At 21.7% G+C, this 13,801-nt stretch overlaps 5 protein-coding genes across 5 annotated transcripts; 4 read left to right on the top strand and 1 right to left on the bottom strand.

Moving 5' to 3' along the window:
- Positions 1 to 37: 37 nt before the first annotated feature.
- On the top strand, positions 38 to 1,521 carry SRAE_2000359500 (Phosphatidylserine synthase 1; the record flags this gene model as incomplete). Its single annotated transcript, XM_024654805.1, has 2 exons — positions 38 to 276; positions 327 to 1,521. The coding sequence occupies 2 exons, from the start codon at positions 38 to 40 to the stop codon at positions 1,519 to 1,521; spliced, it is 1,434 nt and encodes a 477-aa protein (XP_024508141.1).
- Positions 1,522 to 1,769: 248 nt separating this feature from the next.
- SRAE_2000359400 (Probable glutamate--tRNA ligase, mitochondrial) lies at positions 1,770 to 3,230 on the top strand (the record flags this gene model as incomplete). The annotated part of the gene is made up of 1 exon (XM_024654804.1): positions 1,770 to 3,230. The coding sequence occupies one exon, from the start codon at positions 1,770 to 1,772 to the stop codon at positions 3,228 to 3,230; it is 1,461 nt and encodes a 486-aa protein (XP_024508140.1).
- A 107-nt stretch (positions 3,231 to 3,337) lies between these two features.
- SRAE_2000359300 (Presenilins-associated rhomboid-like protein, mitochondrial) lies at positions 3,338 to 4,400 on the top strand (the record flags this gene model as incomplete). The annotated part of the gene is made up of 2 exons (XM_024654803.1): positions 3,338 to 3,583; positions 3,627 to 4,400. 2 exons carry the CDS (start codon positions 3,338 to 3,340, stop codon positions 4,398 to 4,400), a joined length of 1,020 nt encoding a protein of 339 aa, XP_024508139.1.
- Positions 4,401 to 5,454: 1,054 nt separating this feature from the next.
- SRAE_2000359200 (ADP-sugar pyrophosphatase) lies at positions 5,455 to 7,184 on the top strand (the record flags this gene model as incomplete). The annotated part of the gene is made up of 3 exons (XM_024654802.1): positions 5,455 to 5,577; positions 6,628 to 6,784; positions 6,835 to 7,184. The coding sequence occupies 3 exons, from the start codon at positions 5,455 to 5,457 to the stop codon at positions 7,182 to 7,184; spliced, it is 630 nt and encodes a 209-aa protein (XP_024508138.1).
- A 1,538-nt stretch (positions 7,185 to 8,722) lies between these two features.
- SRAE_2000359100 (Transcription factor HNF-4 homolog) lies at positions 8,723 to 12,236 on the bottom strand (the record flags this gene model as incomplete). The annotated part of the gene is made up of 2 exons (XM_024654801.1): positions 8,723 to 10,136; positions 11,923 to 12,236. The coding sequence occupies 2 exons, from the start codon at positions 12,234 to 12,236 to the stop codon at positions 8,723 to 8,725; spliced, it is 1,728 nt and encodes a 575-aa protein (XP_024508137.1).
- Between the last annotated feature and the right edge of the window lie 1,565 nt (positions 12,237 to 13,801).

Here is a 13,801-nt window from a genome sequence, read left to right as displayed (position 1 = left end):
CTAAAGATTTCATTTTTTTAGAAAAAAAAAATAAAAAATGTCTTCGACATCGAAAGACAAATTGTCAGACGACGAAAAAGATAACAGTAATTACAGAAAACGTGTTCATTTTAGAAATCGCTTAGACACAGAGAATATGGAACCAGATAATGATTACACAAACAACTTGAACAGTCGTATTGTTCCAGATGTTACGGTAGATTTTCTTTACAGATCCCATACGATTTCAGTACTTGTATGTTTATGTCTTTTTTTGATATACACAGCATTTATGAGGTAATTTTTTTTTATCAAATTGACTCTTATTTTTTAAAAACTTTTTATAGCGATGATTCCGATACATCAGAAAATGCTTATAAAGGGCTTAAAGCTGGATGTGTACTTTTTCTTATAGTTAGTGCTTTAGCATTTCCTAATGGTCCTTTCATCAGACCACATCCAATTTTATGGAGAATTATTTTTGGAGTTTCTGTTTTATATTTAATTCTTCTTCAATTTACTGTTTTTCAATCATTCAGAGATATTAAAGATACTTTAAAATGGTTTGATCCAGAAAGACTTCAAAATGAAAAATTAGATGAAAAAGAGTATGCAGTAAATTGTTCAGATATTTCATTTGAAAGAGTCTGGAGTCATATGGATATTTTTGCTGTAGGACATTTTTTAGGATGGACTATGAAAGCTCTCCTTATTCGTCATACAATAATTTGTTGGTACATATCAATTGCATGGGAAATAACAGAATTATTTTTTACACATCTTTTACCAAATTTTGCTGAATGTTGGTGGGATGCTATTGGTTTAGATATTATTCTTTGTAATGGTTTAGGAATATTAGTTGGAACATATTTATGTAAACTTTTAGAAATGAGAGAATTTCATTGGGAAAGTATAAAAAGTATTAGAACTACTAAAGGTAAATTTAAACGAGCTGTACTCCAATTTACACCTGAAAGTTGGTTAAAAGTAGATTGGTTCAAAAATACAGCTATTAAAAGATTTCTTTCTGTATATTTATTTGTTATGATTTGGTTAATATCAGAATTGAATACCTTTTTTTTAAAACATATATTTGCTGTAGATACCTCACACCCATTGGTATTTTATAGAATTATTCTTATTGGTCTTATATCAGCTCCATCAATAAGACAATTTTATGTTTTTGCAACTGATCCAAGAGTTTCACGTCTTGGTATGCAAGCCTGGGTTTATTGTGCTGTTTGTGCTCTGGAGGCTGCTATTTGTATTAAATTTGGTCGTCAACAATTTATGACTCTTGAGTTAGGATTAATATCACTATGGATTTTTATTCTTGCATTGGGTTCATTTGTTTCTGTTTGGTTATCAGTATGGTGGGCAAAGTATTCTTCTAAAACAAAAGAAATGAGTGTAAATCGTAAATTACGTCATTGTTATTTAGATTCTTCAGCTGAAAATTTATCAACACTTCAGGATTGTGATCTCAGGAAAAGAAAATCACATACTGAGGAACAAGAAACATATCATAGTGATTATAAATAATTTTTTTATTATTTTTTTTACTATCTACTTATATACATGTATATTTTTAGTTTTTATATGCTTAGCCAATTAATACCTGTAATTTTATATAATTGTATTATAGATTTTAATAATTACCATTTTTCTTTAAGTGTATTTAATGTACTAAATTTAAAAATGTTGCAATCAGCTAATTATTTTAATTTATAAGATTATATTTTTTTCAGTAATTTTTAAAGATAAAAATACACATATATATAAATATAGAAATGTTAAGATATTTTTTAAGATCATGTTCAAATGATGTTCGAGTACGTTTTGCACCATCTCCAACTGGGAAGATGCATCTTGGATCTTTAAGGACAGCATTATTTAATTATCTTTTTGCTAAACATCATAAAGGACAATTTATATTACGATTAGAGGATACAGATCAAACTAGATTAGTTCCTGGTTGTGGAGAAGAATTTGAAAAAATTTTATCAGATTTTGGTTTAAATGTTGATGAAAGTCCTTTAAAAGGTGGAAATTTTGGTAGTTATAAACAAAGTGAACGAATTAATTTGTATAAAGAGAAAAGTGAAGAATTAATTCAACGAGGACATGCATATCATTGTTTCTGTACACCAGAAAGACTAAATATTTTAAGAAAAAATGCTGAACGTTTAAATGCACCTGTTAGGTATGATGGGAAATGTAGAAATTTGTCAAAAGAAGAAATTTCTCAAAGATTCAAAAACGGTGAAAAAAGTGTAATTCGTTTTAAATATGAAGATCGTGAAATGTCATTTAATGACATTGTGTATGGTTTAATTACTCAAAAAACGGGTGAAGGAGATTTTATTATTATGAAATCAGATAACTTTCCAACATATCATTTTGCAAATGTCGTCGATGATAATCATATGAAAATTTCTCATGTTATCCGTGGAATGGAATGGATTTCTTCAACTGGCAAACATTTACAATTATACAATTCATTAGATATTACCCCACCAATATGGATACATTTACCTTTAATTACACGGAATGGGGAAAAAAAATTATCTAAACGTGATAAAGATGCTTTTGTTGAATATTATACTAAAGATAAAGGATATTTAACTTTAGGTATTTTAAATTTTTTAATTAGAAATGGTAGTGGAATAAGAAATCATAGTATTACTAAATTATATCAAATAAGTGATATGATAAAAGACTTTGATCATAATATGATTGGTAGAAGAAATTTTATGTTAGATAAAAACTCTTTAGAATACTTTGGTAGATTATCTTTTAGAGAAGCTAACTTTGATACTCAATTATATCCAGAAATTGCTAATAGAATTGGAAAAAATATTGATAAGGAGTACGTAAGAAGGGTAGTAGATTTTTTGAAAGAAAATGAAGAATCTTTTAGTAAACTTTCTTTGTTAGATAAAGATGCTTCCTTTGGATTTTTCTTTTCTAAAACAACTAATCTTGATAATCTTAAAAGTCATTTTGATACAAATATTATAAAAAAAATGTTGTTAGAAATTTTATCGTTAGATGATATAAATAATGAGAAATTACGGGAAATATCTCACAATAATGATATGAAATATGCTAAGTTTTTTAAAATGATTCGTTTATCTTTGATAGACTCAATTAATGGACCACCAATATCAGAATTAATTACATTTTTTGGTGAAAAAGAAATCAAAAATAGGCTACAAAATGTTATATTGTTAATTAATCAAGAAAAATAGATTATATTTGTTTTTTTAAAAATATTTTATCGGTACTCACCGTTTACGATACATTCATTAATTTTAAATTATTTTAGTAAAATATTTATTTTTATAGACCTGAAATAATGTTGCGTTTTTTAATTAATTCATCTAAAACAATACAACCACTAAAACGTAACATTTTTTTTACCACAACAACATTTCATAGGTATGTAAAGAAAAATTTACGAACACGGCTTGATAATATTAAGTATGAAAAAAAATCAGTTAATAATTTTTATAATCCAAATCAGGCAAAAATTGTTTTTCAAGATACTTTACCAGTCAGGCCACTATCTCATTTATTTAAAGCTTTGGGATTTACTTTATTGGTAAGATAAATATAAAATTTTAAAAAAAAGTTTTTTTTTTAAGGTTTCTGTTGGAGCATTTACTATTGGTGCAATTGTACAATATGAAAGGACAAAACAAAAAATTCGTTCAGTTATCAGAGATATGGAAGGTTTTTTTAATAATATAATTGTTAATCCCAATAGACCTCAAATACAATTTGATTTAGCTCAAAAAGTAGCTTTAGCTATTATTGGAACGAATATATTTGTAACAATATTATGGAAAATACCATCTCTATTTCCTTTTATGACAACTTATTTTACTAACTCTTTTGCACAAAAATATTTATGCTTGCCAATGTTAACATCATGTTTTTCACACAAAGTTTTTTTACATTTATTTTTAAATATGTATGTTTTGTGGTCATTTGCTCCACAAACAATGGGTAAATTAACTGGTGTTGAACAATTTTGTGCATTATATGCCTCAGCAGGAGTTTTTTCTTCTTTAGCATCATTAACAAAAAATGCTATAGAAAGAAGTCCAGTTAGAAGTTTAGGAGCATCAGGTGCTCTTTTAGGTATTTTAATGTATACATGTATGAAAGTACCAGATGCACGATTACAAATGTTTTTTCTTCCCTTTTTTGATTTTTCTGCAAAATCGGCAGTTTGTGGTATTTTGATATTTGATTTTATTGGTTTATTAGGTCCCTGGAAATTCTTTGATCATGCAGCACATCTAGGAGGAAGTTTATTTGGTATATGGTATGCAACGTATGGTGAAAATTTTGTTAAAAATTGGTACAATCTAAAAGTAATAGATGTTTATAAGAAAATAAAACAAGATGATTGATAAAATGTTAAACTTTAAATTAATAGTTAAATAAAATTAAAGAATTATAAAAAAATTGTTGTTATTCAATGATGTACTCTTACATATGTTTCTTCCTTTGATTAATTCAATGAGCAAAATGACATAATGTTGATTATTATTTTAATATAAAACTTAATTTTGTTCACTATTTATATTTTTAAACGTTAAACAGATAATTGATGATGTAAAATGGTTAATAAATAAAAAAAAAATTATTTATTTAATCTACTTTTCATAATTGTATAGTGAATTTTTAAATTTAATTGTGTGCCAGATTAATTGTCATTTTAAATATTTTAAAAAAAAAAATTGTAACTACTTTGTGAATTTTATAAGGTGTCATTGTTTTCTTTAAAAGTTATATATATTATATTGATTAAATAAATGATATATCACTTATTTTATTAATAAAACAAAAATATTGTAAAATAATGTAAATTTTTGTATAAATTTATACTTTATAGTTTAAAATAAAGATGATACTTTTTAAAATATTACAAAACATTTTGTTATATTAGCATTGATAAGCATGCACTATAAAAATGTGTATAAACATATACACATTCTATCAATAAAAAAAAAAAGAGAAAGATAAAAAGTTTTATACTATTAGCATTAAAAATTCATTCATTACATTTTAAAAGATATATATAATTTTGCAAGTTGTGTACGATTTTTCTTCAAAATAAAAGTCTTTTGTATATGTAACTTTAAATAATTACTATATTATCCTATTATTATCAATATAAAATAAACAAATTTAAAAACAAAATTAAAAATTTCATATTTGTTTATTTAGTTATTTAATCCTATTACGAATATAATAATTTTTACAAGAATAATGATATATAGTTTTAATAAAATATATATAAAAATATTTCTTATTATAAGAAGTATTTTTTTTCTATATTATTAAACTTTAAAATTATTAATAATTATTATAATAAATATTAATAAAAATAATTAAAAATACTTTTTTTTATATAATATAATAACAATTTTTAATATTTTAGAATTGATAAAAAAAAAAAAAATGACAAATAACAAAGAAGAAGAATGTCCCTACATTTTATGGGATGATAAAGTTGTTTATGAAGGCCGTTGGCTTAGGGCAAAACAAGTATCTTTTAAAAGAAAAGAAAATGGTACACCTGGAGTAAGTTTACATTGATATTACAATTTCTTATCATTATATTTATAATAACAATTTGCACCATATACTGCTTCATATAGATTACAAATCTTGTAAGATCATAATTCATTTATTATATTAATTTTTTCCCTATAATTTTAACTAATTTTTAATCTTTTAAATTTAAACACATTAAATAATATCTTTTTATAAAAAAAAAGAACGTAAAAATGTTTATCAGTAATCTTTTTTCGTCTATTGAAATTGATATGATAAAATAATAAAATCAAAGACTATCAAGAAAAATAGCATTTTCTTTTAAAATTTAATATATTATAATAATGACACAATTGAATATTTATTATCATGTCAATTTTTAAGACAATTTATTATATCCCTCATAAAAAGTACACTTAAAATGCAACGAACTTTATTTGTGATTAAAATGTGTTTATTTTGGTAGAACATTTTTTTATAATTAATCACATTTTCAAAAGATCAAAAATTATAAAAAATATATAATTATTCACTTTTATCTTGTTTAATCTTTACTTTAATATTATATAGGTTAAAAAATATCCATTTTTACCTTCGAGTTTTGTTATGTATAACAATACTTTTATCTATCTTTCATTTTTTTTATAATAAATAATTTTTTATTGTGTAAATGAGATTGATATGATTATTTCAATAATACTATGGTAATAGGTTAATTTAAAAAAAATTATTTTAAAATCCCTGGCTTTATTCAATTACAAAATTATAAAACAAAAAAGTTTCCTCTTTTTTTTTTATTATTTTCATTTATGAATTATTTTGATAATTGTTTTTAAGAAATAAATATTTTGTATTATAATAAAAAACTCACTTAATTTTTGGTTAAACTTGATTTCAAATATTCTTTAATTATTTTGATAGCATTTTATTATTTACATAACCTAAAATTAAATTAATAAAATCTTAACCAAATTTTATACTAATTGTTTATAATTTGTCAATTTTTTGTGTTACATTTTGTTATCTATACATTTAATGATCTCATTCTTTTGTCGTTAAAAAAAATTTTTTTCTTAGATCTGGCAAATTGCTGAACGAGCCACCAAACCAAAAGATGCTGATGTTGCTGGAATTTGTGTTATTGGTATATTAAAAAGAGATGGAAAAAAGTTTTTGGTTCTTGTTAAACAATATAGGATTCCTGTTAGAGCATGGTGTATTGAATTTCCAGCTGGTAATTGATATTTTTATTGAAAATCATAATTTTTTTGACATGATTTTTAGGTCTTGTTGACAAAGAGAAAGAATCTATTATTGAAGCTGGATTAAGAGAATTGAAAGAAGAGATTGGATATGTAGCTGATAAAGTTATATTAGAACCAAGAAATATTCAATGTTTAAATCCAGGATTAACTGATGATTCAGTACAATTTATGGTTGTTGAAATTGATGGAGATAATGAAATAAATAAAAATCCTAAACAATCATTAGAAGAACATGAATGTTTAAGTGTTGTTTTAGTTGAAACAGACAAAGTTTTTGACTATTTAGATAAACTAGAAAAATCAGTACAAGTTGAAGCATTTGTTTATACATTAGGAATAGCTTTAAAATTTAACTCATGTTTTTTTTAAACAAAAAAAAAATTTTTTAAACCATTTTTATGAAAAAAAAAATTTTTTAATTACTAGTCTCTCAAACTATAAAATTTTTCCCTTTTTTATTCAATATTTATTTATAGATAACTATTAAATAAAATAAGTAGAATTAAAATTTTTTTAAATTTTTTCTTATTCTCTTTTTAAATTGTAAACAATCTTATATTTATTCATTGATCAACATTAAAAAGTTTAGTGATCTTTAATTAATATATAAAAAGTTGATTAAAACATTTGATAGTGATTTTTATACTTATTTATATCTTTTAAATAATAAAAAATAGTAGTTTAGTATTATCACCTTGTCAATATATATATATACATTATAACTTATTTTTATTATAATACTTCTCTCGAAAATTAATATGTAAAATTTTAAGTTTCAACATTAATACTTAAAGATTAATGGTTAAAAAAACATTTAAAAAATAAAAATAAAAAAATAAAATTGAATCCAGTAAATTTAAAATTTTTAAATGTATTTTCGTATTTTACACTAATAAAAAAAACTTTTAAACAAAATATTATTATTTAACAAGGAACTATTTTAAAATTAATAAAATTCAAAAAAAGTAAATAAAATAAAAAAAAAAAGTATAAATATTATTTGAATGAAAAATCAAAGACCAAGAATCTTTGTGAATATGTTGCATTATATTACAATCACTATAACTTTTCTCTCTTTTACATCATTTAAAATCATATCACTTCCTTGTCATTTGTCATTCAAACAGTATATAAAATTTTATACGTGTATTTTAATTTTTATATTATTTTAAAAAATTTATACAAAAACATTTAAAAAAATAATAATACTATAGGTAGTAAAAAATATTGAAGAAAATATGTTCTTTATCTTTTTCATAATAATTTATTATACTATAAGACATTTTAACAGAAACAATGATGAAAACAATTATTTATAAAATTTAATTTAATAAAAAAAAAAAAAATTGTCTTTTTGTACAAGGTAAAAGTATTGTCAAATATATTCAAAGTAATAATAACAATATTAGGAAACAAAGATGTTTAATATAAAACAAAATAATAATTTCAAATATTTGGTATTTTAAAGTTCTTAAATAATTACAATAATAATATATATTAAAAAAAAAAACCGAGTTTGACACACAGGATATTAATTTATTTATTTCTCCACAATTATTCTTTTAATTTTTTCCAATATAAATATGATTTTTACTGTGAGAGACTAGAAATTAAATTTTAACTTGGTAACGTGAATCATTTTCTAGTATGAAGAGATTCAAATTAGTATGAAATAAAAATATATATTGATATTGTAGAATATGCTTTTTCTTTATAATTTCAAATACCAGTATTCTGTGGAACATATATATATTTTTTTGTATAAGATTATTTTTTTTATGAATAATTAAAATATTTTAATACAAATTTGATCTTACATTAAATTGATGATCTACTGTTTCATAAAAAAATAGGTAAATAGTACATATACTTTTTTTTTCATAATACCTCTTTTTTTATACATAATTTCATATAATCATTCCTGGAGCTGAACGATTGTAATTGTTAAAGATATGATTTGCTACTGATGAATTTGGATTTGCCAAACTAGATATTATGCTATTACTATTTATTGTTGAATTGTTAGTATTAGATGAGGCATTTGCTAACATATTGGCAAGAATAGCATTTTTATAATCTGAAGATTTATCAGTGGTAAAAAGATTTTCTGGTGACTTCATTAGTTTATTACTTAATAATGATGCTGGATTTAAGATAGAATTTATATCTGTTGAATTTGTCAAATCATTTTTAAATCCATTAAAAAAACTTGATGTTCCTGATGAAGAAAATGCTTCCATCAAATTTGGTGATGATGTAGGAACAATATGTGATTGACTAGTCATTTGTTGTATCATAGATCCATTAACAGAAACATTAGTTATACTATTATTAGCAGTTGAAGATGTTGGATTAATAGATATTGTTGAAGGATTATTTTGATTTGAATTTATATCAGTAACACCAAATAATTGTCCAAGTAAAGGATTTTTTTCAATTATTCTACCAACAGATATAAATGATGGAATCAAAAGTAGTATTGAGGAGATACGTAATGAAGCTTCAACACCTGAATATGTTTGTGTTAAACAAGTAAAAAAACTTTTTAACAATGTATCAGTAGCCTCACGAAGTTTTTCTTTAGCAGATAAACTTATACCAGAAATATCTGATGAAAATGTTATTAATGCTTTAAGAACAGAAAATTCAGCTTTTTCTAAATGAATCCTTCTTAATGGTGCAAGTAATTCATCAAGAATCTTTGAAATAATATTTGAAACTTCACTATTATAAAATGAAGATAATGATAATATTTGATCATCAGGTAATACAATATGAGCTGAATTAACTGATTTTTGTAATGTATTAACTAATGAAAATGGTGTTGAAAAATTTTTTAATATTATTATTTTATCATCTACACTAAGTTGATTAATTGGTGATAATTTGTTGGCCCATGATATTATTTGATTTATACATTTTTGTCTTGATGTAAGTTGATTATTATTTTCAGAGGTGCTTAATGGTATACTATTATCAACATTATAAATATTTTCAATGTATTGGCGAGAGGCGTCAAAAGACAAATCAATTGGGGAACATCTCTCTGATCCCATACCTGTACCCCATCCACCTAAATGTGAACCATATGAAAATGATGGTCCTCGATTTGATAAATCTCCATCTCCACTTAAAGTAAATTCACGTTTACGAGATCTTTTTGTACTTCCAATTCTATCTCTCTCGTTTTGAATAGCTTCTGGTTTCATTCCATCAGCTAAACATTTTTGAAATCTGCAAAATCTACAGGCATTTCTATGGTCTTTATCAACATTACAATTTTTATTAAAACGACATGTATATTGTAAATTTTGCCATACACTAAAAAAAATAAAAAAAAGTTTTAATATTCTTAATTTAAAAATACTTTATATTTTATTATATTTAATAAAAAAAAGAAAATTATTTACAGTAACCTAAATTTTAGATATATTTAAAATATGTAACAATAAAACGTCACAAATATATATATAAATAAAAAGAGAAAATTAGTAAATATTATATAGATAAAAAATTGTTTAAATTATTATTTTAAAATTAAATTCATTAATATTATAATTTAAATATAATTAATATAAAATTATCATTTTAAATCTTTTTTTTTTCCTTATTTTTAAATGAAATAATATTTCAAAGTTTATAAAATCATTTTTCTTTGACTAACTAACTATATTTAATTAAATTAATTAAATATTTAAAATGCCGTTGGCCGTAATTTTATAATAAATTTTTTTTTTAATTAATTATATTATTATTTAATTACTTATTTTATATTTTATAATACACTTTATATTATTTATAAAAAAAAAATTAAATAAAAATGATATCTATGAAATATTTTTTTTTTAATTATATTCTAATTTTAATTTAAACAAACATTATCGATAGTAAAATAACAGTTTATTAATCGTGATTCAACAAAATTTTAAAATGTATTAATTTTAAAATTTTAATTGTAATAGAAAAAAAAAGTGATGTTTAAGCATTTCTAATAAAAAAAAAATGATGTTGATTTATGAAACAATGTATTAATTTGTCATTCAAAGATATATTTATATTTGATGCAATTATTTATATTATTATCATTCATAAAAGTTCATTTCACTTTATCTATTTATCTTCTTAGTTATAGTTTTATGTCGTCAGCAGTAACAATAACAGTTTGGTAAAGTAAATTTATTTGACAAAAGACAATTGGTTAAAAAGATCATAGATAAAATTTACTTATTTTTATAAATAACTAATTAATTTAACAATAAATTTATAATAAGTTTTAAGTTAAAAAAATTTTTTTTCTATATGTTACTTATTTTACTACTTGTTAATTTGATATTTAATTTTTCCTCTAAAAATGACAAATAATTTTATTTGTTTAATTTTATCAAACCATTTAAATATTCATTCTATTTAATGGTTGCTTTTTGTTTATTCATATAAAAAAATTCCCGGTTCATTTATTAATGATAATGCTATAACTTAAAACACTAAAAAATTATCTTTTTCTCACTAAACTTTTTAAATTACAACATTATATATACTAATATATATTTACAAAGGATAAAAGAGTCAAAAATCAAACAACATATCTTTTCTACTTATAGTTATATTTTTCTAATTCTTAGAAATAAAAAAAAAAAATAATTATATTAAATATAATAGTATATGACGAAGTTAGATTAATACACATACATATAACATCGTATATTTTTGATGATTAAAAATTGTAAATAAAACTTTAAAGTAATAAAAATTTTTTTTTTTTTTCATTTATAAGGATAAATTTTAAAAGTTAATAATACCATTTTCGTTGTTACATATCTAATAGTACATGCAATATCAAATCATTCAAGTCATGGGGTAATGATAATCAAGAATAGTATATAATTTTTTATCTTTAGTTTTAACTGATTCTTTCCAAATGACACGTATATATTGTACGTGAAATTATAAAATTATACTTTAAATTTCACCTCTCAGCCTTTCTAATAAAATAAAAAAATATCAAAGTTTGAAATTTTTTTTTAATGTTATTATCAATAAAAAAAGAAAAGTATTTGATACTATATTAAATATATCTTGTATTTTTTTTTTTGTAATATAAACATACCTTCTACGGAAGAAGCCTTTACATCCATTACAAGCAACAGCTCCATAATGTTTACCTATTGCTTTGTCTCCACAAACAACGCATAAATCAGATGGAATTACTGTTTGAGGATTTCTATTGTTATTATTATTGTTATTATTCATATTTCCATTAGATGTTTGTGGAGAAGATACATAATTATTGTTAGAAGATGATTGTGGTGATGAGGTTGATGTATCCCTACTATCAGAATTGGATTTGTCATCTTCAGGAATACAATTTAACATCTGTGCAGTCGTCATTATTGAACGATCCTTTATAGATGGTAAAATCATAAATATTTAAAAAGTGTAAAAAAATAAAAAATTTGATTCTTCTTATGAAGTTCCTTATTCAATAATATAATATTAATAATATAATTATTATTAGAAATAATTTAATTCTTTACAAAGAAAAATAAACTTTCTACAACAGGAAATAGTTTTAAAATATGTTAATATATTTAATTGTACTCATAAAAGTAATAGTTAAACGGAAAATAAAAAGTATAAATAATAAAAATATATAATATATATATATAATCTAATAATAGTCTCTGTTCAGGTAACAAAAACTAAAAATATATTACAAATTGGTTAAATTTATAACAAACTTTTAAAATAACGCCTCCTAAATTTGAATGTTTGTAGTTTACATATTATAAAAGTTAATTTAAATTTAAAAGAGCAAGTGTTTTTAGTATTTTTTTACAAGATAAATAAAGGACTACCCTTTTATAGATGGCAAAAAAGTTTTAAAAAGTGATTTGTAGAAATTTTAAATAAAAGGATGATCATTTATTTAAAATTTTCAACTATCAAATGTGTAATATAATAATGATGTTGTTTGCTTCCAATGAGAGGTGGTCTTTGGGCTATTTGAAATATACTTATGATCAAAATTATTTAACGATCATAATTATTTTTACAAATTCTTTTCTCTCCTTATCACATTACTATTTGACGCATCTCGAATATTGTTTCATTTCTATTCTCCTAATTTATTAATATATCTTTTTATAATATTTTATATATATTATTTATATCTTCATACTAAATATATAATTTTTTTTTTTTTTTTTTTTGGCTAACGGATATTTTTATATTATTTTAATACTTTAGGTAGTTTGATATGATGACGTCAACAACAGGTATAACAATATAATCATTATCAAATAGCTTACAATATATTCAAAATATTTTATATAAAATGTTAAAAAATAATATTAATAAGAAAATATTAATCATAAAATACAAATAATGTTGTATCTATCTCAGGGTATAAATAGAATTTCAAATAAATATATTATATCATAAAAGTTCAATAAACTTTAAAATAATTTGATATAGATATTATATATCTCATATAAAATATTACAAAATAAAAAAAAAAGCAGAAAAATATTTGTTCTATAAAAACTAAATATTTTCTAGTATAATATACAAAAATAGAAGGTAGAAAAATTTAAACAATTCATATAATGACATTCATCTTAAATGGTATCTTTTTAAACCATCCCTTCATGAATAATCCGCCTTCCTCTCTTTCTATACTTCTACATGTACAACAACCAATTTGAAAGCAAAAAAAAAAAAAAAAAAATTTATGAAAAATACTATCATATATATCATTAAGAAATATATGTGATTTTTTTTTTTTTTAATATTTCTATTTTCAAAGACATTTATATACTCTCTACCTAACTATCCACATTTGGTATACAATTAAATATAAATAAATATATATAATACAGGAAGATAATAAAAATTTTAAAATTAGTTGTTCTTTCAACGATAACTCTTATCATAATTCAAAGAGCAATATACACATTGATAAAACACTATTTTATTATTTTTTCTCC

This window comes from Strongyloides ratti (assembly GCF_001040885.1).
Source record: "Strongyloides ratti genome assembly S_ratti_ED321, chromosome : 2".
NCBI lineage: Eukaryota > Metazoa > Nematoda > Chromadorea > Rhabditida > Strongyloididae > Strongyloides > Strongyloides ratti.
Note: the sequence above shows the minus strand (reverse complement) of the source record. Positions and strands in the feature narration are given on the sequence as shown.